The sequence below is a fragment of the Sapajus apella genome, unplaced genomic scaffold (genome assembly GCF_009761245.1).
Source record: "Sapajus apella isolate SASKATOON/1434 unplaced genomic scaffold, GSC_monkey_1.0 scaffold13, whole genome shotgun sequence".
Taxonomy (NCBI): Eukaryota; Metazoa; Chordata; class Mammalia; order Primates; family Cebidae; genus Sapajus; species Sapajus apella.
The window spans coordinates 5127598-5153179 of record NW_022436953.1 but is presented as its reverse complement, the minus strand read 5'-3'; the positions used below and the strand labels follow the sequence as shown (position 1 = coordinate 5153179).

The window sequence follows — 25582 nt, the reverse complement described above, 5'->3', positions numbered from 1 at the left end:
AGTTGGATACATGTTGCAGACTCCTCTCCTTGGATTGAATACTCCTTAAAGGCAGCGACAGAGTCTCCTTGATAGTCACAGCTTCCATCTCCCTGTAGTTTCCATTAAGCACAATGCTTTGTATCCAGAAGATGCTCAATTAATAGTTGCTGATTGAAGGAAAGAGGAGATAGAGGGGAGGGAAAAACCCCCATTCTCTTTGCAGCTATGTTGGGCCCAGCTTATACCTTCAAGCCATCTGTCCCCCAGGCAGCAGAGGAGATGGAAGAAGGTAAACGCTGTCACCCTTCCATCCCCTCTCTCCAAAAGCCATTGTTGCATTTCAAGGTAGCACATGGCAAACAGGTGCGCAGGTAAGCACAGACCCAAACAGATGCAGGAATGAGTATCCATAGGATCTCCAGGGAACAATATCCGGATCCCAGTATGTTAAAAATGACTAGAAAATGGTGTGGGAGCCGCGGGCATGCTGAGCTGTGGGCTGGGAGGTGGTGACTCAGGAGCACTCTAGTACAGGTGGCTGTGGGGAAGGCTGAGAGAAGGGCAGCAGGGCACCAGGCTTTCCAGCTCTGCAGACTCTGGGGGCAGGGGTAGGGTGCCAGGGACTGCCCCCTGTGCCCAGTCTAGCTTAGCACTCAGGGCTTCTCCCAGATGGACCATCCTTTAGGGCCAGCCCCTACTAGCAGTTAGCTCTCCCCAAAAGAGGGTGATGGGTATCAGTATTTCATGTAATGTCCCTCCTCTCTGACTGGCAGGAAGTTCTCTGTCTCCCTCCAGCTGCAGTGGAGCCACCTGGGCAGCAGGATGGGTTGACCTCTCAGGGATGTGGCCACACTCTGCTTGCTTCTTCCTCTCCAGGTATGGGGTTCCCAGGAGAAGCCTGCACATGGCCAGAGCCAAGGGAACAGGTCTCCCTCAGGTGCTGCTCCTCAGCCTGTGTTTCATTCATCAGGCTCACATGGGCGGCCCCATCTGTCTTTATGTTTCCCTGAGTTGAGAGACAATTGCTGGGCTCGGGCTCGGGGGAGGCTGGGGTGTAGAGGCCCCCAGCCCTCAGTGGCTCCTGGAGGCCTGGGCTTTGTCCATGGGAGTTGGAAGGGAATGGACTTTTTGTCTGGCCCTCTATAGTGATGGGTGGGCCCTTGCTCCTGTCTTGGCCCGGGGCTCTGAGCAGCAGCCCTGTTCCCACACAAGCTGTGCAACAGCCAAGGCTCTGCACCCCCCTCTCACCCCCCACAGTGAGAGGCTGAGAAGCATTCTTAACATTCTTTCCAGAGAAAAGGGGTGAAATGTCTGAATTTGGGGGGTCACCACGTTATACAAATTGCAATCTAATCGTTTTTACAAGAACACACTTGCAGTAAGAAAAGGAGCCCAGGAGGAGGGGATGAGGAGACAGACAGCTTGTTTTGTCCCTTTCCCCCAAAGTTTGGGGCTATTGTCGGGCCAATCTCTCCCTCCACCAGAGCAGTTGAGCTAGAGTTTTCTAGTTAAATAGGTCTTGGGGTGGGGGCCGAGAAGGGCCCACGGTGCCATTTCTGTTTGTTTTCCCAAATCAAAGCCCCAGCAGGGCTCCTGTGGCACTGCTGGGCCGCTATTTGAAGAGATGGGCCTTTTCCCAGAGCCTGGTGTGTCAGTTTATGCTCTGAACTTAACCTCACGGGCACCACACAACAGAGCCTTGAGGGTCCTGGGCCCAGGGGCAAAAGAAATTGTATCTTTTTATTGGCCCATTTAAAGCATGTGTGGCCATTTTAGAGAACAGCAGCAGAAATAAACCTCTCAGCCCCTGGCCAGGCTGTGCGGGCAGACAAGGGGCTCTTGGGGTTTGTGCTGGCCCCCAGGGCCTGGTGCTCACTTGGGCTCTTGAGTCTCCCCCCCGAGGGTAGGGAACCCTTGGGCTGTTCTGTATTTCTTACCACAGATACTTATGGCCATGACATTTTACAGCGGCGGCTTGAATGCTGGGGTAGGGCCCAGGTGGGCAGCCCATTCTGGGTGGGCGTTGTCCCTGTGCAGCTCCATGAGTGCCCAGCTCTCTTTCCCTCTGAACCCAGGGGCCAGGGTGGGCGGGTAGAGCCATGCTGGGCTTCAGTCTTCCCAACCCCCGATGCCTTTCATCTTCTATTTCAAACAAACATGAAATTACTTCTATAGATTAAAGGGGAGAGCTCCTCAATCATTCCTTAAGGCCTCACTAATGGAGGGGGCAGGGCCCCCAAATCTGGAAGAGGGAGGAGAACCGTGGAGCCAAACAGTCCCTACCCACCGTGCACCCAGTATACCTGAGAAAGAGACCTCCTACGGGGCTCTGGCCTACCCAGGGTGGCTGAATCTTGGCTGGTGGCCCATCTGGGAAGCCAGGGCTTCTCTGGGAGCCAAGGTTAGCAGTCTCTGTGGGATGCAGATCTGGGGAGAGGGCCTTCTGCATGATCCCTCTCAGGAGCCCCCCAACAGAGGCTTGTCATCTTCTCCCCGCAGCCCCAGCTCTGGGCTACGGAAGACCAGAACTTCCCTGAGAAGGAGGCTGCAGGCAGGGGTTGCTGACTGGGGCTTAATCCCCCACTGGTGGCAGCAGTGCTCCTGGCCAGGGCTCACTGTCTGGGGCTCAAAGGGAAAGGTGGAGGGGACAGAAAGGAACCCCCAGTCTCCTCCAGCCTTCAGGGAAGATGGCAGCTCTGTCGGGGAGAAAAGAGGTTGTGGGTCAGAGTCTGAATGAGGTGGAAGGACGGGAGCTGCCATCTGCAGTCAGACATGTGGTTGGCCGCCTTGTCTGCCCCAAGCCCTTTGCTGAAATGCTGCTTGGGCCAAGCTGGGCTGGTGAGCCAGGAAGTCCCCTCCATGCCAGGGCCTCTTACCTGGACATCCCTGTGAAGTGTCCATGGCCTTGTGTCTCCTGTCATGGCATGGGGAGAGCCCAGCATCTCATGGGTAAAGGAAGCTGAGGCATCAGGCATGGAGGGTGCCCCTTCTCCTTCATTCCCCCCAGTCATTCTGTGGAAACTCAATACTTCTACTCATCCCCTGGCCGCAGGGATTAGCGGGTGCACTTGATGTTGAGGGGTAGTTGCTAGGGACAGGAGGCCCCCCTACATGGTTGCTAGGGGTCTGGCATCAGGGCAAAGGGTCTGCCCACTGCCGCGGTCACGGAGGGAATTACACAGTCACAAAGAAATTGTTCTTCTCAGTAATCTGCTCTTGGCCACCGGGTGGGGTGAGGGTGGGGGGAGCAGGCTGGAGCCCTGCAGGCTGGGGGCTGTGATCACAGAGGCATGCTAGCCCCGGGCTGGGGGCCAGCTAGGCCAGAAACACCAGGGACAGCCTGCTAAGCTGCTTTCTCAGCGATTTCTCTCCCCAGACACAAAGGTGTTTACTTGTTTTAACATCTCCTAGGACTCCCCTTCTCCCTTTGTGTGGTCTTTATCCCCAACGAGGTTTGAGCCCCAGATTACAGGCAGGAATTAAGGCATTGGACTCAGGCAGCTCAACTGCATGACCTGCAGGATCAAGAAGTATAAAGTAACCGTGTGCGTGCGTGCGTGCGTGCGTGTGTGTGTGTGTGTGTGTGTGTGTGTGTGTAAAAGGGGGGCCAACTCTTTCAGCAAGGGCCATTCATCCTCCTGAGGAGGAGTGGCTGTGTGGCAGGCAGCCGGCAGGCAGGTGTGATGGAGGGACTGCCGGGGGAGGGGTGGGGCCCGGGACTGGTTGCAGAGGCCTCATGGCAGGGGTGAGGTGGGTAGGAATCAGGCATCTCCTCCCTTGGCCCCCTTCCTTGAGTCTCATTCTGACAGAGGAAAGAGAACCACATTTCCTCAAGTTCTGATGCCCTCTGAAGGCTGAACGAATGTGGATGGCCCATGTGAAACAGCTCTCACTTTGTCCTTCCCTTCTCAGTGGGCAGCTGATGACACACTTGGGCAGTGACTTTCCCCCAGGGGCTGGGGTGCTGGATGTCATGTATGAGTCCCCCTTCACACTGCTGTCCTGTGGCTATGACACCTATGTTCGCTACTGGGACCTCCGCACCAGTGTCCGGTGAGTGTGCTGGGCAGGGTGGCGGGGGCCCTATGCCAATCCTGGTCCTTCCTCCAGTCCTGGGTCGGCCCATGGGAGAGGGAATGGAGACTCCATGTTGGGGCTGGGAAGGAAGAGGCCTGCAAGGACATGCCAAGCTTAGACTTCCTACACTTGGGCAGCCCTGGTCGAGTGGCTTGGGAGACTGTAGCCAACGGGCCCTGACAAAGGCAGGCATTTCTCAGAGCCTTTGGAGCCATCAGGGTACTGTCCCTCAACATTCTGTCCCAGCCTTTCTTGAGGCCTGTGTTGCTTCTCCCCTTCATGAGTCCAGTGACAAGTAGCTGGTCATGTGAAAACACGTGCAGGCACCATCTGCTCTGTGGTCTGGGCCATGGCGAGAGCCCTCTACAGAAGGTGCTTTCTCCCATGAAGTTCAGTGTTTGTCAAATCTGATGATTGAGGCTTCTCTCTCTCTTCCAGCCCAGAATGATTCCTTAATGCTCTCCTCAGCCACTCTAGGCTCGAAAAAGCTGGGATGGAGGTGGAGGGCACCCTAAACCTCCCTCTGCATCTCCTCTTCCTGGACAGGAAATGTGTCATGGAGTGGGAGGAGCCCCACGACAGCACCCTGTACTGCCTGCAGACAGATGGCAACCACCTGCTGGCCACAGGTTCCTCCTACTACGGTGTTGTACGGCTGTGGGACCGGCGCCAAAGGGCCTGCCTGCACGTAAGTGTGCTCCTACTTCTTCTCCTGGATGCTAGGACTCCTGATTATGGGCTGCATCTGGGAGAGGGTGACACAGCCAAGGATGTGCCTAGAAAGGGTTGGAAGAAGCCTACAGTGGCACATGTGCCTACCTCCCTGGGCCTGGGGATCCTGGGTTAGGGCATACCCATGTCCCACTTAGAAAGCTTTTACCACTTCCTGTGCTCTCCCTTCCAGGCCTTCCCGCTGACGTCGACCCCCCTCAGCAGCCCTGTGTACTGCCTGCGTCTCACCACCAAGCATCTCTATGCTGCACTGTCTTACAACCTCCATGTCCTGGATTTTCAAAACCCATGACCATCAGGGCCACCCCTGCCTACGGGTCAGGGAAACCAGCTACTCAGGGACCTCTGTTGTTTGGAGGATGCAGTGATAACTCTCCCACTGCCCCACTATGCTCCTGGACCTGTGACCCCAGTGCTTGGGCACCTTGCCCTAGAGTCTCTGACTCCTGGGGCTTGGGGGCTTACCAGAGATGCAGTCCCTCCCAGGAACCTGTTGGAGAGGCAGGACCTGCTGCTTTAGAGGAGTACAGCTGAACCCGGGCCTTGTGTTCCAGAGAGGCCCATCTTACACCCCTTATTAGAGCCACGACAGCCTGCAGAGTGAGGTGAGGAGCTCCCACCTTCCCAAATGGTTCCTTTCTGCCCCTTCATGGAAGGAAAGGTGAGGCTGCCAGTAGCCCCCTGGCACCAGCCAGACTTCACCCTTGACCATCCTCTCGGGGCTGGGGGTTCATTCCTGGGGCACTGTGGCCTGGTTTTGTTTGAAACCAAGAAAGGGCAAAGAGAACCCAGCAGTTCTGATTGAGTTCTGAGCCATCCCTACCTCAGGCTGGCTGTGGAGACATGTTACAATTTTCATTTTTGTAAAAATAAAGCTTGATTGTTCATCTGGTTCTTCACTGACTGAGTAGTAATAGGAGGCCCGAGGAGAAGGCAACAGCAGACCCAAGCTCAAGGTTGTGTGTGCTGCTGAAATGGCAAGACCAACCTCATGGCTCTGTGTCCCAAAGGTTTTTTTTTTTTTTTTCCAGGAAGACTTCCCATGGACAACCTACCCCATAGCATTTGAGGTGTGGAAAGGGTCCAGGCTGCTGAGAGCTTAGTTGTTACCTGTGGTGACCCCTACCCCAACACACACCCTTGGCAACACTATGACCCTTATTCTGGCTTTTTACCCACAATGCCTTAACATCCTATGTTCTATTTCCAAGGTTTCTGCATTTTTTGTTTTGAGATGAAGTCTCACTCTGTTGAGTGTGCAGTGGCACGATCTTGGCTCACTGCAACCCCCACCTCCTAGGTTGAGGTGATTCTCCTGCCTCGGCCTCCCAAAGTGCTAGGATTACAGGTGTGAACCACTGCGCCCAGCCAGTTTCTGCATTTTTAAAACTTCTCTCTTGTTGGCACATATCTTCAGGAGTTTCCTCTGAGCCACTTCTGCAAACTAGGGTAGCACAAGGTCCCTCCAGACTGGTCTTCCTCTGAGTTTGTGTCAACAGGTTGTGGGGAAAGGCCAGCCCTGCCCTGCTAGGGCCATGTGCTCCCACCCTATTCGCCTCCCTTTTTGTGGAAGGCTTTATGTTGACGATCCCTGGGATAGAAAAGGGAATGTCATCACCACCCCCCTCCTGAGGAAGGCCAGTGGGGTCTGGGGCCAGGCAGCATACAGAGGTGGACAAGAGGGCAGTCCCTGTGCAGTAAGTAGCTCACAATGACTTTACTCAGGAAATAAGATCATGACTCGCTGGGAATGCCCCACGGCCCAGTTCTTATAGACCCTTGATAGCTCCTAGAAGAGAGGAGGCTGCCGTGGCCAAGAAGGGCCAAGTCTTGAAGTCTCATGGCACCCCCCATGCTAGAGGTGTAAGGCTCAGGGGCTAACTACTGCGTCTTGCAGTCCCCGTCGTTGCCATGGGCTGTCTTTACCTTCTTTAGTTCCTTCTGTAGCTCAGACTCAGCCACCACAACCTCCTTTGGCTTCTGGTACTGTGGATGGAGCCAGGAAGAAGAAAATAATTCAGTCACTGTCCCTTCTCCCTCTGTACACACTTGGGGCCCCTTCCAATCCCCTTATTTGCACTAGAAAATTGAGTCCTATATGGTTGAATGATTTGCTCAAGGTCATGTGCCTGGGTAGGAGCAGACCTTGGACCAGGACCCAAGTTCAGCAATTTCCACCGCTCCCCCTTCATCCTTTACCCTCTTCTAGCTGTGAATTATATGGTCAGGCTCCTCCCTGAGCCCCCTCCCTGCTCTCCCCCATGCTGAATTAAAGATGCCTGTTCTCCCACAAGCACACCCTAGGCCTTGGGGCTAGAACTGGACACTCTTATGGGATGGAAAGTGGGCAGGGAAAGAGGAAGACTCTCCCTGATGCAGTGTCCAAGAAGTCTAGGTGAATCTTACAGAGATGATCAGAGTGCAGTTGGCGTGGGCAAAGCTCAGCGAGGCATCATCCAGAGGTAGCCGGTGTCTATCTAGGTCAGGAATGGAGAACTTCTTGTAGTACCTGTGGGGACACCGAGAGACCACTGGGGCACTCCGCAAGGTGACTCAGCAGCTAGGCATCAGGACCTGTGCTACCTAGCTTCTACCCAGCTCTACCACACATGCAGAGAGGGAGAAGGGAAACCAGTTAGAACACCAGTATTTTAGAGCTCAGTGGCCCCAGAAAGCATAGGATGGAAGCCTTATGTCCAGTCCAATGGCAGAAGAGCAGAACCAGTCATAACTCTGTGATTAGACCAGATTATAGTGACTCACACCTCAGAGCTGGGTCTCCCAAAGACAAGCAGAAGAAACCTGGAACACACAAACAGCTCAAGCAGCTTGGGACTCCTCTACACTCAAAGCCTCATGGAGACACCAGAAAACAGGACGTGTTCCAACAAGGGACAGAATAAGGACATTTAGATCTGTCTCCCAAAGCTGGGGCCCTACTGTTACCACTTACATGGGCTGTCCACTGAAGGCCTCAATACTACTACTACTTTCGGGGCCTTTCAAGGCCTTGTTAGCCTGACTCTACTTGTAGGCCAGAGGGAAAAGTACACCCAGTAGGAGAAATCTCCTTGAGAGGACAAACCATGCTCCTCATGATGGAAGCTGGACCTCTGCACTACTCGGCTGGCCCCAAGACACCACTCCTCCATTTTTACACATCACACATGGTCCTTATCATCTGCAGGTGCTGGTTCAGAGATTAATGATGCCTATTTAAAAAAAAAAAAAAAAAAAAAAAAAGACCAGATAGCAACACCCAGTCCATAATGTGTGTAACTAGACTTTGCAGGAAATTTGACCCCTTTAACAAAAAGGGAACTCAGGCTCAGAGAGATAAATGCCTTGCTTGGTTTCACAGCCAGTTGTCAGTAGGGATGGGAGTCAAGATTAGAGTAAGGTTCCTTGTCCTTGGTCTAATGCTTACTACACCAAAGCACAATGAATGGCTTTCTCATCTCACAACAGACCAGTTTGGCATTTTCCTTGGTGGAAATGTAACTTAAGCTCTGGCCAGGGGCTGCCAGACCAGTCACTTGGGCAAGGCATCACTTTCTGCTGCAGAGGTTGTATGGGCTGTGAAGGGAAACACCTCAGGCAGGTACAAACAAACTCAAGTGACAGGCCTGGGGAGGATCGGGCTTTTAGTACTTCAGAGGGGCCTGGTCCTTGTGGTGACAGCTACCCTGAGTCCACTTCAAAAGCCCCTATGCCCTGGGGACTCAGAGAGTTGACATCAATGCAGCACTTCTGCCCCCGTACTCCCTGCCCAAATCCCTTGGTTCAACAGAGACTCTCAGGGCCCCTCTCTTCCCAGGTTCCCCACTCCCCACCAAGGTACTGGGACCCATGGCAGGAAAAGAATGTTTACTTAAAGGCTGACAGTTCAAAAGGAGTGGGGGCTGGGGGATCCTAATGGCACTGCAAGTTGCTTTATTTTCCAAAGCTCTGCCCCAGGGAAAGGCGATCCATCTGCCTGCAAACCGAGGATGGAATGCCTGCCTCATCCTCTTCCTAGCCAGCTCAGGCTGAGGGCTCTTCCTGGGGCCTTTGGTCTGGCCAGCAAAGGTGGCAGACACTGATAATAGGGGAGAGTCAAAGGTTAAACAGCAGATTAGATGAACACAAAGGCTTGTTAGGAAGTGTTAACATCTTCCCTGCAAATATACACAAAAAGCAGAACCATTCCCCCAGGCTGGGGCAGTGGGACTGGAAAATGAATCCCAGGGCTTGGCCACAACAGCAAGGACAGGATCAGAGGGAACTTAAGGTGTATAGCTTGCACTCACCTTCCTTGAACTGCTCCTATCACCAGGCCAGGGGAATGGAGGCAGAGCAGGTGGAGGCTCAGCTTTGTTTTGAGTCTATTGTAATGGATTTAGTTTATTAGTTGAGGTTAAATAACTTCTTAGAAGCTCCTGATAGGCTCAAAGAAGTAGAGGTCATCTGCCTTTTCTCCTCCTGGGGTAGCCCACCCCCTTCCCCCAGACATGGGGTTTTTCCATGATGGGTACTACACTTGAATTTCTCACCAGCACCTGGACAAGAGAGAGACCACTGTACTTCTGGAAGAGTCATAATGTTCAGCCTTAGTCAGCTGTAAGTAGGTGGCAGACATTTATTGGTCATCAACCATGTCCCAGGCCTTGAGCTGTGAGTTAGGAATTTAAGGATGAAGAAGAGGGCAGGCCTGGTGGCTTATGCCTGTAATACCAGCACTTTAGGAAGCTAAGGCAGAAGGATCACTTGAGGCCAGGAGTTCATGAACAGTCTGGGCAACATAGCGAGACCCTGTCTCTAAACTTTAAAGAAATAAAAGGATGAAGAAAAAACAAGGCCTCCAGGTGCGGTGGCTCACGCCTGTAATTCTGGCACTTCAGGAGACCAAGGCAGATGGATCACTTGAGGCCAGGAGTTCAAAACCAGCCTGGCCAACATGGTGAAACCCTGTCTTTACTAAAAATACAAAACTTAGCCAAGCATGGTGACAGATGCTTGTAGTCCCAGCTACTCAGGAGGCTGAGGCAGGAGAATCACTTGAACCCAGGGGGCAAAGGTTGCAGTGAGCCGAGATCATGCCACTGCATTCCAGCCTGAGCAACAGAGCCAGACTCCATCTCAAAAAAGAAAAACAAGGCCATATCCCTGCTCATCAGACCTTGTTTTGTTTCTGCTAAAAGCTGAACCCTTACAGCAGGATAGTTCCCTGGCTCCCTGCAGATGCCCTGCTCTCCCCGCCTCCCTTCAGTGTTCTATCTCAGCCATACAATCAAAGATGACATTTAAAAAAAATTCATGCTTATTCTGTGCCAGGTTCTAAACACATTTAATCATCAAAACAACTCCCTAAGGTTGGTTACTTCTTAGCCGCTTTTACACAAAAAGAAACTGAGGCCCAGAAAAGTTAGGTGTCTTTCCCAACCCACAAATCTGGTAAACAGAGAAGACTGTATTAAAGTGAGAACTCCCCAAATCTCCTGACCCCTCCATGTCTCCACATTCTTACTACAAGGTAATAGCCCACCACAGTCTAGATTCTTTGCATTTATCCAAGGATGGGACAGATGATTGGGATGGGAGGTGGGGATGTTCAACAATGAACAGATTGTCTTCCCTGGGGTGCAGCCACCCTGACGGTCCCCTGGGTACTCTCTCCAAAATATCAGTGACCTTCCTTTCTGAAAGTCAAAAGACTTACAAAAGACGTATGGGGAAGTAAAGGCTGGTAGCAGAACTCCTGGCCCTGCCCTGTGATCCTGGGCAGGCCACTTAATTTCTGGGCCTCAGTTTCCACATTCCTTCTTCGAATAAAAGAGCTGCCCTAGATGAAGTCATTGTCAAAGGGCCCATAACAGGCCAACTCTGTACCTATCTTCTCCCTGTTCGACAGACAACTCCTCCATTTTGGCTATTTCAGAAATGACCTACTGCCTCCCATCACCCTCTACTGTATCCCCTCCCCAATTCCCGGCCCTTCTCCAACCCAAAAGGGCACCAGAGGTCAGGCCTTCAGAAGGAGAGCGATTCGGAGGCTGAAGGCAGGAGCAGGGCTGCTGTGCACGATCACTCAGTCATGCCTCACATGCCTCAGAGGAGGCGCCGTGCACACCTGCACACCACATGGCCAGAGGGGTCCAGGGAAGCCTCCAACCAGCAGCAGGCAAATCTTCTTAAACATCAAGGCACTGGACAAACTCAGCACCCCCACCCACAGTCGCCCCCTGCTAGAGAGTCACAATGCACACACACATACTAAAGGCTCTCAGTCCCACCAAAGAGAAGCCTGTTTAATCCAGAGTTTCTTAAACTTATTTGACCACAGAATCCTTTTTTCAAGCGAAGCCTATTAACACCTCCCACAGTGTTAGTATCACCGATGTCAGATCAGCCAAGCTCTCTTCAGATTCCAATTTCCAAAGAACTATTGAGGACCTGCTTCAGGCCAGCCATTGTGCTGGCCAGTACATACACAGTTTCATCAGATTCCCCAAAATCTGTGAAGTAGCTGCAAGTGTTCTCTATGAGAGGTGAGGGAACCCTGCCCAAATTCTACAGCTAATATATGAGAGAGGCCAGATTTAACCCAACAACTTCTCACTCCTGCACCCTGGCTGATTCCACTTACAGAGGCCAACTTCCATGCTGAGGCTAGGAGCCTTCTTTCTGCGCAAACGTGATTATCAGAACTAGATGATCCAATACTGGGATCCTGGAAAAGCACTTTCTTCCTTCCCTGATTTATCCCTCACCAATATGTGAGACCAAGGACACAATACACTAAAATCAATTCCTTTAAGTAAAGTCGCCAACCCCAGCTCTTCAGAGACAAGGCAAGTATGGGTAAAGGAACTTTGGCTTTGGTCAGTAACCACATTCCAGTATATTAGAACCAGGGCAGATATGGACCTTCCAGGTAAAGGAAGAGGTCAGTCAAATCAGAGAGAAATGACGTGGTAGAAACTGCAGATGCGTGGGCATCAAGAGAGCAGGTCACCAACTTTCCTTTCAGCAGGCTGGTTCATCATGCTGACTTTATATATACATTTATATAATAATCTATAACACAAGAATAAAAGTATGGATTCTGCCCACCTCCAGAAAGCATGATGATCAGAAAACAGATTTTAAAAGTACTGTATCCTTAAAAAGCTAAATACTGTACAAGGGAGTAGCCATTGAGTTTTTGGCTTCTGGCCAGAGGCCAAACTTCCCAGCCTGCCAAAATGGCCACCCTGGTCAGGGTATGGTGGCTCATGCCTGTAATCTCAGCACTTTAGGAGGACGAGGCAGGCGGATCACTTGAGCCCAGAATTTTGAGAGCAGTTTGGGCAAAATGGAGAGACCCTCATCTCTACAAAGAAAATTTTAAACTTAGCCAGGTGTGGTGGTATGCACCTAAAATCCCAGCTTCTTAGGAGGATGAGGCGGGAGGATCCCTTGAGCCCAGGAGTTCAAAGCAGCAGTGAGCTGTGATTGAGCAAGTGCACTCTAGCCTGGGCAACAGACTAAGACCCCATCTCTTAAAAATAAAAACAATAATGTCTATGCAGGCTGTAACCCTTGATGAGAAATAAATCTCTCCCTTCCAAATTAAAAAAAAAAAAAAAAACAGAATAGCCATTGAGTTCTGTAAAATTAATGGGAGTAAAGGTATAAAACACATTCCTTCAGGTAGAAGGTAAAAATGCCACTAGGAGGCCAGGCGAAATGGCTCATGCCTGTAATCCCACTACTTTGGGAGGCCGAAATGGGTAGATCACAAGGCCAAAAGGTCGAGACCATCCTGGCCAACATGGTGAAACACTGCTGCTTTTAAAAAGGCAAAAATTAACCATGTGTGGTGGCGTGCACCTATAATCCCAGCTACTTGGGAGGCTAAGGCAGGAGAATCACTTGAACTTGGGAGGCAGAGGTTGTGGTGAGCCTAGATCATGCCATTGCACATTGCACTCCATCCTGGGTGCCAAGAGCGAAAATTCTGTCTTAAAAAAAAAGCCACTAGGTTCAGGAACCATCTGGCTAGGGGTATAACAGCCTCTGCAGGCTACCTCCCAGCGGAGACACCTGAGGGAGGCACGATGAGCCAGGCTGGGACACTGGACCAGAGAGGCTCAGTGTGAGTTCCAAAGTGGGCCCTGAAACACTCCTCTCTCCTCTATGGGAATCCAACCCTCAGCCCTGCCCCCCTCGGGCATCACTCCCACCCCACTGGCCTTACTCATCATTTCAAAAATGTCCAGCAACCACTGCTTGCCTTGAGAACTGGCAAGGGCCTCTAGCCATGGAGCTCCTGGCCAACAGCGCCACCTATGGCTGGATGCACGCAGAAGATAGGACCCAGAGGATCTGGCCGCAGATGAATTTTTTGGTGAGCTAGCTAGCCTCTCTTCCCTCACTCCCTGTAATCACATTTCTGTCTGATATCTGTATTAGACAGTGACCTCTGGGGGACAAAAAAGGGGCAGCAGCCACCTTCACAAAGTGCTAGGCTGCAGATTCAAGTGCTGTCAGAAGCACTTTCGTTCCCAGTATGGACCCAAGGCATCTTCCGCCAGGGAATGCTTGCTGAAGCATGGAGTTTGTTTTCCTACAGGCAATTTCTCTGTTGTCTGAAATTGCTAAATTCCATTTTAGGCAGTGACTCCTGTTAATGATGAGAACAATAACGGGAATAAACTGCCTCTTATCCGAGGGCTTCAAAGTGCTTTACAAACACGAACCCTTATTATTATGACTTTATATTTATAGACAAGGCCCACTGTAGGGGCTGGTGGCTGCATGTACAGCAATAATCCTGAAATTAATTCATCCATCTCCACCCTTTCCCCTGTCCTCTTAAACCTGCCAAAGTAATAGGATATGGGGGTCATGAGAGGGTGGCAGTACCCAGAGCTGGCTGCAGTGGGGGAGTCTAGGAGCTCCCCTGCTTCCCTATCGGCCTTGTGGGCCTGAGGGAGATGGAAGGGAAGACTGGCACCAAATCACCTGAGGAGATGCACAAGGAGCTGGGTCCCCATTACTGCATGCAAAGCAGGAGATGGGTGGGCCATCACCATGAGGCATGTTGAATGGCTTCACAGCTTGCAGACAGGTAACTCACGAAACCTCCCACGTCGATGCCCAAATCTGTTTTGTGGGAGCTGGCCCTAGACTGTATTCTCTCTGGCCCAGGTCAAGACTGATACATTTCAGGGCCATTCCCTTCAGGCCTCACACAGGGCATTTCTCTTCTCCTGTAGTCAGTCAGGGCTCCTGAAACCCAAATGAGATCAATGCATTTCCAAAATGGAAATGCACTGTGGCCACCCTCTGTCCTTTCAATCCCTGCAGTTTGCCTCCCCTCTAGGGGACCACAAAGGGAAGCTGAGTACCCCTTTTGAAGCATTACACAAGAGACTTCCAAGCAGCCAAAGCATCTGTCCTACTGTCATTCAGTCTGGGGAGGGATTAGGTTTACTGCTGCCCAGTCTGCTTTAAACTGCTGTCAAGTACTGCTTTAAAGGACCGTCACTGCCACCTCAGACAGGTGTGCCTTCCAGGCTATGGATCCCTCCCGGCTCTGACAGTGATGTCACCAGGCCACCCTTTCCAAAGACTGGATCCAGCCAGGAAACCAAGGTCACCTTTCAGCAGAACCACCTGAGATCACAAGTTAATGGTTGTGTGATTTCCCTCATCATCTCATTCATTCAACAAATATTGAGCCCCAGTCTATGCCAGGTACTATACTAGACACTCATTCAAGTTTCCCTTACCCAATAGAGCTGATTACATTATTCAGGCTGGTCCCGCAGAGAGGAAGCCCTCCCAGTACCTGGAAGCAGAAGGCTTTCTCTCTCTTTGGGACCAGCCTGAATAATGACCCTAGCCTAACCCAGATCAAACCCCATCCTACACCCTGCTCATACACAAGCAGACAGGTGCCCTCCACGCTACTCACTTCTTGTTGGTCGTTCTGACAATGATGCAGCGCTCCTTCTGGTCCACACAGACACTATAGACATCCTTAGGGTAGGGGAGGTTTCGAATCCGCCACTGGAAACTCATCTTGGTGTCCTTGCGCATGAAGATAGGCTGCAGAAGGCAAATCCAACTTGAAGACTGTTCCTGGGGAAGGGAAGGCTCCCACCCTCATCAGAGCTGCACCCCGGGGCACAACAGGAGACCCTCAACTCTTCTCCACTGCTCCCCTCTGACGCTGCTGTTGCTACAGCACTCCAGGCCCTGAGCACCTGCCCTGGGATGATCAAGCCAAAATGTCTGTATTCATTCAAACAAACATTTATAGAGTGCTGTGTCCAGGTGGCACACTGGAGGCGAGGAGGTGAACAAGACTTGGTCCCTGCCCTCAAGAGCCAGCAGCCCACAGCCCACTCCCACCTCAGCCCCTGCAAGACACCTGGACAGATGGACATACATTGGCATTGCTTTCCTTGATGAGTTCAGGCCCCAGGTTCCCTGCTCCTAGGGATGCTGGCTCTCCCACTTCAAGCTGCCACTGGCCCATGGCTCCCAGGGCACTTTTCACACGCCACTTTCTCACTGGGGAGAGAAGCAAGCATCAGGATGAGAGTGAAGAGAGGGTCTCTGCTGGTCTATGCTCTTCTCTGCTGAATCACCAGCACCACACTAGGTAAGCAGCACGAGATGAAAGTGGGAGTGTTGGGCCTTTACTCTCAGCTTTGTTCATCTGAGGAGGGACCTCACAACTTCTGAAATTTCAGGAGAGCATTTCAACGTTAGACAACCTGCAAAGCACATCTCGTGGGTGCTCAGGCAGAAGGAACTGGAACAAAGCTCTTAGAGGGGACAGGTGGAGTCAAGAAACCCTCAGGTGTGGCTTCCAGCAAGGAGAAGACGTGAAGATTAGGAAAAACGTTGTTTCTGGTAATGGAGAAAATCTGGATCCCAAAAAGGAGTTGAGATACATTTTTTTCCCTCAAAAACATACAGAGGAAAAAGAATTAAGAGGGTAAAAGCTGTTGGACAGGTCTGTATCATGATTTAGAAAGTCCAAATATAGAAATTCACTCATTTCAGGTATACCTTGCTTAAAACAAAACAAAACAAAACAGCCCCAAAGCTGCATTTAAACAAAATCGTAGGCACATGCCATATTTTAAATGCACTGTTTATAAAAGATCTACTGTGAATTTTTTGTAACGTGGAATCCTTTTAGAATGCAAAGAACCGTCTCTGTTCTACCTCGTTTCACAATCCAGACGCTTGCATGAGATTTTAAGGCACATATATTATGAAAATTATAAATCAAGAAACGAGTTGAGCGGACAGTACCTGAAAAGCCCTGCTGAGATTTTCATTTTCAGGAACCATGCAGTCCATCACTGCAGGGGGATCTTTTCTGAGCCGTGACCTCCCATCCCCTAGTTCCTTTCCCTTCCTGCCGCATTTGGAATCCCAGGGCTGCCCGCTATGGTATTATACTCCAGCCTGTGCAGCCCAGCTGGTGCTAAAGACCAGCAGCCTCTGTAGCTGTTTAAGGAGCTAAACAACTCAAAAAGTGCCTCATGCTCTGCTACAGGTGTTTCTGTTTGTCTTTCTCCAGGTAGGAGTTGATAGCTAGAGTCCACGTCTCAGCACTAAGGCAGGCTGGCAGTTTTCCTTTAGCCCTTTTGAGCAGCTGTGTCAAATCCAAACACCCTCACAGCTATACGTAAGGCACACAAGCTGAACACAAAAGTGTGCTGTAAAATTAGAATTTTCCCTTGAATATGTGCTTTTATAAGGTCTGCTGCATTCTGCAGTGTGATTTTATTACCTCTTAGGGCCAAAAATTCTCCCTAGAAACACATTTCCAAGTTTATAATGAAAATTAATAAGGAAGAGTAAAACTTGGAAATATGCTTTATAGGCAACTTTTTTTCCCCCACAAATACTTCTCTCTTAAGCGAATGGACTGTGACCAGGAGTATATCCAAATCTATTCAGTGTTAATACCTCACTTCACTGGAAGCAGCCTTCTGGGGGCCTCTGTCACAGTCGCAAACTCAGAAGTGACAAATGCCTCCGAGCAGCAGCTTATTGTGAAAAGATCCATGTACCCTACTCTATACTATAGGAAAGGCCTCTCTCAGATTCTTGCTGAGACTAGGTATAAAATGCTACGTGTAGAATAAGGCAAGAAATTACTTTTTTTCTCAGGCATAGTGACAATGGTATCTGGGACAGCTCACACTGGACAGCAATGTCAGAAGCATATAAGCACTTGGGACCATTTAGTGTAAGGGCAAACAAGCACCCTTAGACTCCAGTGGTACCACTTTATAATACAACACAATCTTCACAGATTTTAAAGGTGAAAGTTCCTTTAGAAAGCATCTACTCCGCCAGGCATGGTGGCTCACGCCTGTAATCCCAGCACTTTGGGAAGCAAGGCAGGCGGGTCACTAGGTCAAGAGATCAAGACCATCCTGGCCAACATGGTGAAACCCCATCTCTACTAAAAACAATACAAACATTAGCTGGCGTGGTGGCGCACACCTGTAGTCCCAGCTACATGGGAGGCTGAGGCAGGATAATTGCTTGAACCCGGGAGGCGGATGTTGCAGTGAGCTGAGCTCGCACCACTACACTCCAGCCTGGGCAACAACAGCTAAACTCTGTCTCCAAAAAAAAAAAAAGACAGCATCTACTCCAATGTCTGTATTTTTTTTTAATTTTTAATTTTTATTTTTTCATCCTTCAAGGCTGAAAATCAACCAATGTCTGTATTTTTAAAATGAGAAATAGCATTTCTTCCCTGGCTGCTCTCTTTCAATCCTTGCCACTACTCTCCAGGAAACAGAGGATGAAGAATTACCGAGGCTCCAGGAGACAATCTTACAAATGCCGTTGTTAAACTCCAGGTCTCCTAACTCCAAATCCAGAATTTGAATGATTAATAAAACCTTATTCTGAAAGTGTTCAATAAGTATATACAACATTTTGAAAGGTTTCTGTTCTTTGAAGTAGCTCAATTTATTTTGTACATTTGGCCTTTAAAGGGTACGCTTTGATTACCTGAAAAAGTAAATTATGAGGACTACCTCACTACCAGAGGCTGGGTAAGTGAGGTGCCCCTGTAGGTCATGGGCCTTGCTAAATTGGGTGTCCTAACGTACAATATAGCACCAGGTGGTCCGGAGGGGCAGTAACCACCCCAGAATTTTCTGTGCACTCTTACTCCAACGAATTGAGTTTTACACAGAAAGCTTCCCAAAAAATATTCAAAGAAGGAAGAAAGTCAGCTGCTAGTTTCCTTACTTCTGACCTTAAAAGCCACTCAGGGAATTTGACACCTCTGGCCGCTTCACCTTCATTTTTTGTTTCAACACCTTGAGAATTAAATTTTGTTACAATGCAGAAGAAAGTCTCCCTTCTCATTCCCTCTAGAGATAAGACCCAATAAAAGATTTTGATGAAGTCCTTCTTATTTTTCCCACGCACAGACACACGGGCAGGAACGCACATGTGCAAATGCACGCTTTGTCTTGTCTTTCTTGTCCCCGTCTTTGTTCCCAAACTCAAGGACGGCTCCTGCGGCAACAGAAGTGTTTCCACCTGCTGTCACTCTGATTTGATTACATGTTAAACCCAAACTGGTGTGTGTGAGGCAGCTCCCCGGGACACTGTCATATCTTCCCAGCTGAGCCCCGGCCAGACCTTGGAAAGGAGACTTTCAACCCTGGTGAAGGGTCTGATGGGGCATATATAAAGGAGGTGGCGCCTGGGGCCTTTTTTCTAAGTCAGCAGGAAGCAGGCTGATGTCCCAGACTGCTGAGAGGAGGCCCCATCTTTCAGGTGAGCTGGAAAGTAGAAGTCCTAAAGGCCTCTTTCCCCAAAGCTCCAAGCCTGGCCCACTTCCAATGTGGATAATTACATTCCCCTTCCCTAAATACTCCCTGCAGCTTAAAATGGATGCAGGATTCTTCTTTTCTGCCCTAAAACACTGCAACATTGCTATGTGGCTATTAAACAGCTGCCATGTCCCATCCCAGAGGAGGCTGAAGGGAATCGAGTGGGTCATTTATAAAGCCAGTGAAGTGCTTGGGGATGAAAGTGCTCAATATCCTCCAAATGCAGCCTGGGGTGGTTAGGCTGGCGGTCAAATACCAAAGCAGATTAAGTCGGTAATCCGAATGTAATCGCTGGGGGATGGCCTGCCCTTCAGCCTCAGCCCCCTTGGACATGCTGTGTTCTTCTCAGGCTGGTTTGATGTTCCGATCATTGTCATAAGGCCTTCAGTTTTTCCTCTATGAATACATATAGCAATCATTGTGGGGGGTGGGAATGAATACCACTGAGAGGATAGGAAAAAAATACGACACTAACATGCTTATTAAGACCGACTGGAAGAACTCTGTCTCTGACTGACGCATACCTATTGGCAATTCTGTAAATTACTTTTGAGTTTTTCTAACAGAAAACCTCAATTAGTTTGGCTAATTATCAAATTTGTATAATTAGCTGGAAAAATGGAGGACAGGAGCAAGAGTAAGAAAAAGATCTGCTGAGGCTGGGCATGGTGGCTCATGCCAGTAATCCCAGCACTTTGGGAGGCTGAGGTGGGTGGATCACAAGGTCAGGAGTTTGAGACCAGCCTGACCAAAATGGTGAAACCCCATCTCTACTAAAAATACAAAGCTTGGCTGGGTATGATGGTGCACATCTGTAATCCCAGCTACTTGGGAGGCTGAGGCAGGAGAACTGCTTGAACCTGGGAGGCAGAGGTTGCAGTGAGCCAAGATCATGCCACTGCACTCCAGCCTGGTGATAGGGCGAGACTCCGGCTCAAAAAAAAAAAAAAAAAAAAAGATCTGCTGTTCTAAAGCTGGGGCCCAGCGGCTCAAGTGAGGTCCTCCTGTCTACTCATCAGTCCCCACTCAAGCCATTCTGAGAAAAGAAAAACATAGTCAAAAGAAAAGAAAGTTGGACTCAGTCTTCTCTGCTGCCAACACTATGTTGTCGAGGACTTCACTGAGGACTAAAGCATGGGCTCTTAATTGGGAAGAGCCAGGCTTAAATCCTGGCTTAGAAACTAGCTACATAATTCTGAACAAGGTGCTTAACCTCTTTGAGCTTCCATTTTTTCCAAGTGTAAAATGGGGACAAGAGTATCTACCTCATAGGGCTTTAATGAGGATGAGTAAATGAGGTAATTCATGTAGAGCACTTAGCATGGTGCCCAGCAAGAATCACAATATTAATATCACTATTAGGTAAACTTTAGCCAAACAGTGTTCTCCTGTGAACAGTCTTCTCCTCCATTTCTGCTTTTGAGAAAGATGAGTTTGGAAGCCATGATCTATTCCCCACCTGCCACCAGGGGAAGTGACAAGTGAATGTGGGATGTCAGGGCACACAGTGCTACAAATGAAGAAACCTATATTTGTTTTTAATTTCAGTTTCATGTCCAAGCACAACAAAGAAGCCTGGGTTTTATTTGTTTGTTTTTACAGCTATAGCTGTTTTATTTGCCCTGTGTGGAGAAGAGAAGAGGCACGGGGGCTGGGGGCGAGGAGCTACGGCTACTCTATGGCCTGGCTGTGGTGGTGGCTAGTCCACGTGACCTCTGCTTTCATAAGTTCTCCCCTGTTAGACATTCCAAGCCTGTCATCCCCTGGGAGCACTATAAATTACAATGCTTTGTGAGGATATTACTACTGTATTGGTTTCCACCGAATCAGTGTCATATGCTAAACACATCAAGATTTTTAATAGCACCAGACTAAACCAATTGGGACTGGAGCCCAAGCAGCTCATAATAGGGAGGGATCAACACTTCACTGTGTGACTGAACATGCGCAGGACAAACATTTTAAGACTGGAGACTGAGGGAATGCAAGCCAGTGCAATCCATGTTGTCGGTTCTAGACATTTATGAGCTGTCAGAAAAAGGGAAAAAGAAATTCCCTCACCAATACTATCTGTCGATCAGACCCAGGAAGAAATTAAAGCCAAGAATAATGACAAGAAAATAACCCAGCCCATGATTCCATCATTGGTCTTAGCATTTCAGATGGAACTTAATAAAAAGACCAACTCCCACTGCTGACAGCCTTGGTCTCTGGGTCAAAGAGCCAGCCACCTAGCTCTGGGAAGCTGAGTAATGCTGATGTACACACCTGGGAACAGAGAGTGGACAAATCAAATAATTCCCAGAAATCTGAGCTGGAGCCCCTCCCCATGAGCCTGTTCTTAGAGGAAAGGGGCTGCAGGAATGAAAATGACCAGGCTGCAAAGTCACTGTTTTGACCCTCTTTCACTCAGATGCTCTTCAAAATGAGGACTATTTTACAGTGTTGCCTTTGAGGCAAGGTCAGAGCTCAGCTTCTGATACTCGCTTACTTCTGGTGTGGCTTCAGAAAACAAAACAAAAAAAAAAACAAGGAAAAAAAATTGTGGTGAAAGCCTACCCTTAACCCTCCTCAACCTACAAGACTCACTTCTAATACCACCTCCTGTGTAAAGTTTTTTCCCAATTGTTTCTCTACATCTTATAATTACTCACGCTATCATTTGTCTGGGGCAAGGGGTGGGGATGTCTTTTACTGGCCAAAAGGACTTCCATTCCACTTTTGGTGCCTAGATTCTCAGGAACATTCTTGTCTCAAGGGCTCAGTCTCTCCCAGCTTCTACATTTGATCTAGGCTCCTCCCTCAAGCCTAGGGCTAGGAGTGTTTGCTGTGCTTAGGTCAGCCCCAGGTATTCCCAAAGGCCCACTGGGAACCTCCATCACTTACCAAGTAGTTCACTTGTCTTCTCGTCATATTCTTCAGCCATTTCCTTGCCGTCTGGGAACAAATAGTGCACCTTCCTTCTCCCTACGCACAAAACAGAGAGCCCCTTACCTGAAAGCCTCCTCTTACCCTGTTCCTTGCAGATCAAGGGGCCTACCTGGGAAACAGCACGAGCCCTAGGAGTACTGAGGAACCCACCAGGGTCTCCCCAACGTCCTTGCCAACCATCACCCACCATTACTTTAAAACATGTCCAGAGACGCTCCCCTTTCTGAAGCTTTCCTTGAATGTATCTTTGCTTTGCTGTTTCCTCTACTAGCAACAGTTCCATACTTCTTCCTATCTGTGGAACTCTTCTTTGCCCTTCAAAATACAGCTCAAATGTCACTTTCACTGGGAAGTCTTCCTCCACTATCATCTCCAGCCACCTTGGCAGGATTAATCACGTCCTCATGTGTGCCTCCCTAATGCTTTATTATCTATAGCAGAACATTTACTACATACCATGATACTTTTTTTTTTTTTTTTGAGATAGTTTCGCTCTTGTCACACAGGCTGGAGTGCAATAGCTCAATCCTGGCTCACTGAAACCTCCGCCTCCTGGGTTCAAACGATTCTCCTGCCTCAGCCTCCCAAAGTAGCTGGGATTACAGGCCCCTGCTACCAAGCCCAGCTAATTTTTTTTGTATTTTTAGTTGAGACAGAGTTTCACCATGTTGACCAAGCTGGTTTTGAACTCCTGACCTCAGGTGATCCATTCACTTTGGCCTCCCGAAGTGCTGGGATTACAGGTGTGAGCCACCATGCCCCACCCCATGATACTTTCCAAAGCATTTGTCTTCCCATGAATGACACTATATTTATCTTTCTCTCTCCACTTCCTAAAACCAAGCCTATGTGTTCAAGACACTGGATTGGGTTTCCTGACAAAGCACTCCCTTCAGCCATGCCAGTGCTCTGCCTTCTGCACATCTCCAGACGATTCCTATCACACAGTGACATGATGTTAAGTCCCCATGTACTTTCTTCATGGCATTTACTTTGGTTATGATTTTATATCTACTTATGTGACTCTTTGATTATCTCCTGTCTTTTCTACTAGATAGGAGGGGTTTTATCCCCATGCCTATGGTTTCCTAAAGACCAAACGTGGCTCCTGGCATATATTAGGAGTTCAACTATATACTGATTGAAAGAATGAATAAACATTGATGCACTATCCATTGAAAGAATAGAAGAAACTAAGGGGGTCTCCTAGCCCAGTTCCTCTACCCCTGGAGCATTTGCTTAAGAGTGGCTATGTAATTTCCCCTTTCTTTTTATAGACAGGGAAGTAGATATAGGCAGACTCCTCAGTAAACTAGCAGCAGAGCATGAACATCCAGTAGACAAGTATCCTACATATGCTGGATGAATAAGAGCCCCAGGGTGCCTTTTTCCTGTCCAGTTCACTTCTCTGGGATACAGTTCCCTTGAGCCATTCCTAATCTGTATTCTGGATAAACTCATCCCTAAATTTGTAGGGCTTCTCAGGAGGGCCCTAGGTTATACCACCCTTAATCATTCAGATGGCTCACAGGCACTAGAAAGGGCTCTCCTGTCAGAAGCGGGGTCCAAGGTACTGCCTGGGAGGAGCCGAGGGGGTCTTGCTTGACCATCGTCTCCCCTTGACATCCAGCCTCGAGTCTAGGCAGGATGCCGCATTTACTAAACCCACGCACTTCACATGTTTATCAAATTTAATTCTCCCAATAATCCTATGTGTCTTTATTACCTGTATTTCATAGATGAGGAAAACTAAACTAAGGTTTTTTTTTTTTCTGAGACAGAGTCTCACTCTATTGCCGAGGCTGGAGTGCAATGGGCTCAAGTGATCCTTCACCTCAGCCTCTTGAGTAGCTGGGACTACAGTCGCACACCACCGTGCCCAGCTAATTAAAAAAAAAATTTTTTTTAGAGACAGGGTGTTACTATGTTACCCAGGCTGATCTCAAACTCCTGAACTCAAGCAATCCTCCCACCTTGGCCTCTCAAAGTGTTGGGATTACAGGTGTGAGGCACCACACCTGGCCCTTAACTTTGTTTAAAGTGGGTTTTCCCAAACAAGTGTTTTTTGTTTTTTAAGAGTGTCTTGCTATGTTTCCTAGGCTGGAGTGCAGTGGCTATTCACAGGCCATGATTTTAGCACACCACAGCCTCAAACTTCTGGGCTCAAGCAATCTTCCTGCCTCAGTCTTCCCAGTAGCTGGGATTACAGGTGCCCAACACAAGTGTTTAGTTTTTATAAAATCAACTATATATTTTCTTCTTTTGTGGTTACTGCCTTAGAAGTTGCACTTAGAGCATCCTCCCTTACCCAATGATTATGAGATACTTATCTTCACTTTAATACTATATTTAGTCTAGAAATATGTTTATATAAATTCTTGAGAATGTTAGTATTATATTTTTGTAAAAGAAAAAATATCTTTGAGTGTACACATGGAATAACATAGAAGTTTACATATAAAAATGTAAATTATGGGGGGCCAGGCACAGTGGCTCACACCTGTAATCCTAGCACTTTGGGAGGCCCAAGCAGGTGGATCACGAGGTCAGGAGTTCAAGACCACCCCGACTAACAGGGTGAAACCCTGTTTCTACTAAAAATACAAAAAATTAGCTGGGCATGGTGGCACGTGCCTATAATCCAAGCTACTCGGGAGGCTGAGGCAGGATAATTGCTTGAACCCAGGTGGAGGTTGCAGTGAGCGGAGATTGTACCACTACATTTCAGCCTAGGGGACAGAGTGAGACTCTGTCTCAAAAAAAAAAAAAAAAAATGTAAATTATGGGCTATGCGCAGTGGCTCATGCCTGTAATCCCAGCCCTTTGGGAGGCCGAGGTAGACAGATCACATGAGGTCAGGAGTTTGAGCCCAGCTTGGCTAACATAGTGAAACGCTGTTTCTCCTAAAAATACCAAAAAATTAGCCAGGTGTCATAGCACATGCCTGTAATCCCAGCTACTCGGGAGGCTGATGCCAGAGAATCACTTGAACCCAGGAGGCGGAGGTTGCAGTGAGCCGAGATCGCGCCATTGCACTGCAGCTTGGGCAACAAAAGTGATGGTGGCTCATGCCTGTAATCTCAGCACTTTGGGAGGCTGAGGCTGAGGTGGGTAGATCACCTGAGATCGGGAATTCAAGACCAACCTGACCAACATGGTGAAAACTTGTCTCTACTAAAAATACAAAAAATATTAGCTGGGCATATGACACATGCCTGTAATTCAAGCTACTTGGGAGACTGAGACAGAAGAATCGCTTGAACCTGGAAGGCAGAGGTTGCGGTAAGCCAAGATCACACCACTGCACACTACAGCCTGGGTGACAGATCGAGACTCTGTTTAAAGAAAAAAAGAAAAAAAAGTAAATTATGATTATCTGGGTGGTAGTATTAAACTTTATTTTTATTTATCTTTATTTTTCATATTTCCACAGTGAACGTAATTTCTTAAAAAAAAAAAAAACCCATGTCCAAAACGTGGTCAGTTTTGGTTAAAAAAAAAAAAAAAAATTAAAAGTAGGCCAGGTGCAGTGGCTCACACCTGTAATACCAGCACTTTGGGAGGCTGAGGTGGGTGGATCACGAGGTCAAGAGATTGAGACCAGCCTGGCCAATATGGTGAAACCCCATCTCTACTAAAAATACAAAAATTAGCCGGGCGTGGTGGCAGGTGCCTATAATCCCAGCTACTTGGGAGGCTGAGGCAGGAGAAACGCTTGAATGTGGAAGATGGAGGTTGCAGCGAGCCGAGATCATGCCACTGCACTCCATCCTGGGCGACAGAGCAAGACTCCATCTCAAGGAAAAAAAAAAAAATCAAAAGTAAATTGGATTATCATTATCCAATCCAAGATATCAACAGCCATGATTCTTGGTGGAAGGGAGTAACACCCCCACTCTCCACACCCCTCCTACACACCTGGGCTTAAGTCTGCAAGTTGGACAAGGCATATCTACATATGCAATACTAAATTGTTTTTCGGTTTGGGGTTGGGGGGAACCTAA

General features: G+C 48.8%; 2 protein-coding genes across 10 annotated transcripts in view; one reads left to right on the top strand and one right to left on the bottom strand.

Moving 5' to 3' along the window:
* FBXW4 (F-box and WD repeat domain containing 4) overlaps positions 1-5678 on the top strand; it is an 84341-nt gene extending 78663 nt beyond the window's left edge. For 3 of the 7 annotated variants that reach the window (XM_032281376.1, XM_032281369.1, XM_032281375.1), the window contains exons 7-10: positions 778-858; positions 3895-4035; positions 4606-4814; positions 4964-5678. In XM_032281376.1, coding sequence (XP_032137267.1) covers positions 778-858; positions 3895-4035; positions 4606-4814; positions 4964-5325 — 793 coding nt within the window. In that variant the 3' untranslated portion in view covers positions 5326-5678. The remainder of the gene's footprint in view (positions 1-777; positions 859-3894; positions 4036-4605; positions 4815-4963) is intronic. The other 4 variants (XM_032281371.1, XM_032281370.1, XM_032281373.1 and 1 more) reach the window with 3 other exon arrangements.
* Positions 5679-6484: 806 nt separating this feature from the next.
* The window catches only part of DPCD (deleted in primary ciliary dyskinesia homolog (mouse)), a 22364-nt gene continuing 3266 nt past the window's right edge, over positions 6485-25582 (bottom strand). The window contains exons 2-6 of one of the 3 annotated variants that reach the window (XM_032281381.1): positions 21534-21614; positions 15209-15333; positions 14732-14865; positions 7198-7300; positions 6485-6777 (exon numbers count right to left, since the gene is read on the bottom strand). In XM_032281381.1, coding sequence (XP_032137272.1) covers positions 6673-6777; positions 7198-7300; positions 14732-14865; positions 15209-15333; positions 21534-21614 — 548 coding nt within the window. In that variant the 3' untranslated portion in view covers positions 6485-6672. Of the gene's footprint in view, positions 6778-7197; positions 7301-10877; positions 10977-14727; positions 14866-15208; positions 15334-21533; positions 21615-25582 lie in introns of those variants that run through there. The other 2 variants (XM_032281382.1, XM_032281383.1) reach the window with 2 other exon arrangements.